The sequence below is a fragment of the Leguminivora glycinivorella genome, chromosome 8, assembly GCF_023078275.1.
Source record: "Leguminivora glycinivorella isolate SPB_JAAS2020 chromosome 8, LegGlyc_1.1, whole genome shotgun sequence".
In the NCBI taxonomy this organism is placed as follows: domain Eukaryota; kingdom Metazoa; phylum Arthropoda; class Insecta; order Lepidoptera; family Tortricidae; genus Leguminivora; species Leguminivora glycinivorella.
In genome coordinates, this window is record NC_062978.1 from 20288827 (window position 1) to 20293865 (window position 5039).

At 37.5% G+C, this 5039-nt stretch overlaps 1 protein-coding gene across 2 annotated transcripts; it reads right to left on the reverse strand.

Annotated features, from left to right (window-relative positions):
* Window positions 1-1518: 1518 nt before the first annotated feature.
* Window positions 1519-4496, reverse strand: LOC125228795. 2 transcript variants are annotated; one of them, XM_048133476.1, is made up of 5 exons: window positions 4264-4496; window positions 3983-4092; window positions 3375-3479; window positions 2975-3160; window positions 1519-2620 (listed from the first exon to the last, which is right to left on the reverse strand). In XM_048133476.1, exons 1-5 carry the CDS (start codon window positions 4379-4381, stop codon window positions 2558-2560), a joined length of 582 nt encoding a protein of 193 aa, XP_047989433.1. In that variant the 5' UTR covers window positions 4382-4496; the 3' UTR covers window positions 1519-2557. The 2 variants fall into 2 exon arrangements, with proteins under 2 accessions (XP_047989433.1, XP_047989434.1); XM_048133477.1 differs by having other exon boundaries at window positions 1521-2620; window positions 3031-3160.
* Window positions 4497-5039: the final 543 nt, after the last annotated feature.

Consider the following 5039-nt stretch of genomic DNA (forward strand, 5'->3'; position numbering starts at 1 on the left):
ACCATTCTTTATGCTGGCTGCTGGATATTTCCTTGCATTAGTAGTATTTATTATAGAAGTACATCATAATTATCATAAAACAATTTTTTTGTGATGATTAACTGTTAGTATTTTTCTGTATAATGTTTCTGTTGAGTATACGAATGTCAGGGTTTCTAGTGCGATTTATCACATTTTGAAACAAATTTTATAATTTTTAGCCACGTGTTTTGATACGTACATACATCAAAATGCCTTCTAAACATATGTGTATTATTTTTTACTGCATAGCATGGACGTCGTTTTATCACCTATCACTCTTCCTGTCACGTTGTTACTTTAGTCATGGGTGTGTTCCGTGTATATATGTACATATTAAATTAATGTATACACGGTGTTTCCGGTACCACTCAAAACCTCAGACACCCCAACTGATTTTTATTTTTTTAAACTCATCTAGAGTATTCATCTTTTAATCTGATCGTTACTTTTTTTTTGATTGAATTTTTAATTTTCTGTACAGCTCTACTTGACTTTTAGCTCTACATTCAATAAAATAATTGCTAACTACCATCATAAACCATAAGACTATTTATTTGTGTACGTTACTGCAACGACATAAGGTTTACCAATAGACAGCTAAGATGTCACTGTAAAACACTTTAAAGCTTTGTCACAGTAAACTTCAAATTGGACAGGTAATAGCAGTAAGCAAATAAACTCAATATTCAAACTGACAAGGTTGTAATTAGGTACCTACGAGTTCAATTTGTTATGACTTATGATAAACATTAAGATTAAACTGACAAACAACGTCAAACTAGTAGCGGAAAAAATAATCATCCAAGTAACCGGCCAGTATTAATACCCCTAAATACTGAAAAAAGGTAACCGACCTCTAGCAATGCGATATACACAATGTTGTATTACGAGTACAATAGAATGGGCACGTAAAAAATAACTAATAATACTAATTTAAATAAAAATATTACCCCCATCAAGATATAGCTCAATCGATTCTACTCTCGATTCTGAACAAACTGTTTTCAGGTTTTTAGTGTTAAGTGAAACACGGTGTATAAGTATGTGCCTCGTCGCCGAGCAAGAATAGCATAACCTAGGCTATGCTTAGCTTGAGGGCTCCGTCCCTCCTCATTCACCCCCGTCATTCTGTGTAAACTATCCCCCAATATTTTTGTATAAAAACTGACTTTTCAGACTCACTTGCGATTGTTTTGGGGTGGTTGAACAAAATGGGCCATGGGATTGGCCATCATAGCTTGATCTGTCAATCCTAAGAATAGCATCAGATTCTTCTGTTTTTTCGGCTTAGTTCTAGACCTAGTTATACCTATAGTTATACGCCAAATCTCATAAAACAATACTAGATAGAAGGACAAGCAATAAAAATGCCGTGTATGATATATATTGATTAAATTATTATCCTACAGTAATTGCATTAAAGTTTCAGTTCAATAGAAATAAGGCAGGTTAAAGTAAAAATAATAGAAATGAGTACAAAAATAAATACAAATTTTATTTAAGATCTTATTTTAAGTACAAAATTTACTATTTATTTACTTAACTTAATGTGATTCGATCACTTAAAGCTTCTGAAGCTTAAAATATTTAAAAGACAAATAAGTACACATAAATTTAACCTATGAGATTACATGTCTTTGGCACCAAGGACTAGGCCTCCAACACGAACTTAAATTAAAAAAAAAATACAAAATACATAATGAAGAGAGCTGATTTAATAAATCGAGACATTCCCTGATATACAAAACAATAAATTAAGTACATGTCCTATGACTAGACCGAATACTTTAAAGTAATAGTCACATTAAAATCTTAAACCTAACATTGGAATAACTATAATTTATATCACAACATAGGAATTGCGTAAATCATGTTTACGCTATTAACTACATATAAATCAAATACTGGACAGTGATGTCTTCAGACAATACTATTACACGAGCTTTTAGTGTAAACAATCATTCTAAATCGTTACGTTTTGTTAGAACAACTCTTGTTTTCGAAACGTCGCTTTTGAGGAGCTGTTCAAATTGTCCTACAGTATACAACAATTAGGGCCAGTTGCATCAACCACAGTTAACAGACACGTCAACGATGTCTATGGAAATTCCCAAAGAATAAATATGTGCTAACGCTAAATTCGGTAACAGATGGTTTGGTGCCACCGACATTCACATTACGTTACGTTTTCGAATGATATTCGCACTAGAAGAACATCATACATAACACAGGACTATCAAACATTCATACGGTGCAGACATTAAATACAGACCAAAGGTCTTGGAACATATTGAGCTCATAGCACCATTTGGCCCCATATATTAATCCTAATGAAATAAATAGATTAGCTACCCTATAATACTGTTTAGACTTAGACTAATTACGTTATAAGACACTTATATCAGTCGGCAATACAACTAAGGTCACTTTTACAAGTCTTTAGTCATCCAGGTCACTCCGCCACTTCTGTATAGTCAAACTCCAAGTTACTTTAAATCCTCTTCGACTTCTTCGAGAGCATTCCTGGTCCTATCGCTTATCTCATTCGCCTTCGCGGCTCACAAGCGCACTTAGAACGATTCCACCGCATATTCGGGTTCTATAACAAAAGAAAACTAACATTGTTACTTCTGAAAACTTAAGTTTGAAACAAGTTAAAAGCGAAAAGTCGCAGACAATGGATATCAGCACGTACGCAACGAAACACCGAAAAGGGCTCGTGAATGATATTAAAGCCATTTATAGCCGCAATGGTCACAGACACATGTCATGACATGAGTCTACCACTTTAAATGGTTCTTTAGAATTAGCATCAAAAAGAAAAGAAGATAAATCAAATCAGCGGCGTGGCGCTACAGTAATGCGGAAGAAAGAAAAGCGTTTGTTAAAAAGTCGATCGGTGCATCGTGCATCACATCTAGTTAGTGCTTACAGACATCCATTATCTACGAACCTTGGCGAGGCAGTTGCGGCGCTCCTCGAGGTTGGGGCACTGGCAGGCGCACTTACGGGGGTTGAACACGCGGCCCGTGGCGGCGCAGCTCTCGGGGCTGCCCGTGCAGCACTGGCACGACAGGTGCTCCTCCAGCTCGTACAGCGAGCACGACTCCTTCCCGGTCTTCATGTTGGTAATCTTTATCTGCAAACAAAATTCCAATCAAATTCCGATCGCCACGGAAAGCTATCATAATAGATGATCCGTAATCGCGCGCCGATTCGCTGATTCATAGACGCTTTAGAACAATCATGACTGTTATGTCATTATTATCGTAGGAGACAATCAGAACTGCGTTTAAAATAGAACAAGTGTGTCAAGGCGGTTCAGTAGAGATAAGGATTAGGTAAACACGTACCGGTATGTGCCGGATGGTCGTCTCCCGAGGAACGCACTTGGAGTCGGAGCCGACGTGGTCGCAAAGGCCGACGCAGCGCTTGACCCACACGGCACCCGGATGGATCTGGGGAAAAACATCAACGTCAGCAAGGCTTTATGCATGAAACCTACGTTTGATCTATCCGTTAGATTCAAAGTTATAATGACGTGTAAGTTTCTAACGGACTATTGTTATGTAGATCATAATCAAGATTAAGATAATATAAACTAATGTTGACATGTTGAAGTAGAATTTTAATTAAAACATAATTAAACAGCTTATGAAAATAATCTGATGAACAAAGCTTGAATTTTAAAATTATCTTTGATAATTATCTGTATAATCTAATCATGATCGGTTATCATTTAAATTTTATGGCCGCCCGATACCCTCACAATTTAGATAATGAATGTAATGTTGTGAAATCGTGAAAGAAATTGTACGAGAAATCGCATCATGCGTTCACGTAGTGACGATAAAAAGGCGGGTCATTTAAATGTTTACGCGAATGCCAGTGACACGGATGTGTTTAATTAAAAAAATAACACATTAAATTAATTGATAAAGTGATAAGTTGAGATATTCACCTCTTCGTGAGCTGCTTTGGGTTTAAGTACAACGAAGACTTCCCGGGGAGCTCCGCACCGCGCATCTTCTATTAGGGCACTCCTCTCGCTTGAACCACTGCTACAGGACACTATCAACAATAAAAAATAAATTTTCAATAAAATTTGGCTACAAATTTAAAAATAGTTACATGTCTGTTGCCAAAAAATAAGAAGAAATATTTAAGGCAGCTTTGACCCTGTGGGGTGTCACTGTGTCACCATGCAATTTCTTTATATCGAGGATCCATCACGCGACTCACCTTTCTTCAGAGGCGGAACTTCATGCTCCTCGTAATTCCTTCCAAATTTCGGGTGATGTCTGTTCTCCACCGCCCTCACAATCACAAAAAGCACTAAAACCATCAATAACTTCTCCATTTTTAAGTTTCACAAATCCCACTGATTAATTAATTTACTGGTCACTTGCACGTCGTTATCACTGTCACTTGTTGTATACGTGTTGCTCGTCCGACGGTCTGTGGAGGTATGGTGTGGAAGGCGGCGAGTGTGTGTTATAAGCCTGCGGCTGAGTCAGCGGAGGCTCGGCGATTGCGTCACGGTGACGATGCGGGCGTGCAGTTTGCACAGCTGTCGCGGCCGCTACGTCACTACTCACTTTCGGCGAACGGTTTCGGGATGCTTTGCGGATTTGCGGAACTTCCTATTTGAACGTTCCCGTGTCCGGGCGTTTGTAGTCTGACTGTTTGAATTTTATTCTAGCCAATGACTATAGCAAGAGCGAAGGGGACAATCGATTCTTAGTTTAAACATAGTCCTAATCTTTCTCCTATTTGACACAATGAAAATAATTTCATCATAACTACTTACCTATGCCACACGTTTGGGTTTTAGAGGTTTGAAAAGGCGATTCGCCTCGACCATAGTATGTAAATAGTTCCTAAGATCAGCGATTACTTGACACACATGTAAGCCTTTAGAAGGCTTATTAAATATTTTGTAATAATTATATCAAATACCTATAAGCAAGTTTAACGTCATCGCAGGTAAGCTAAAACACAAAATTATGATAATGCCA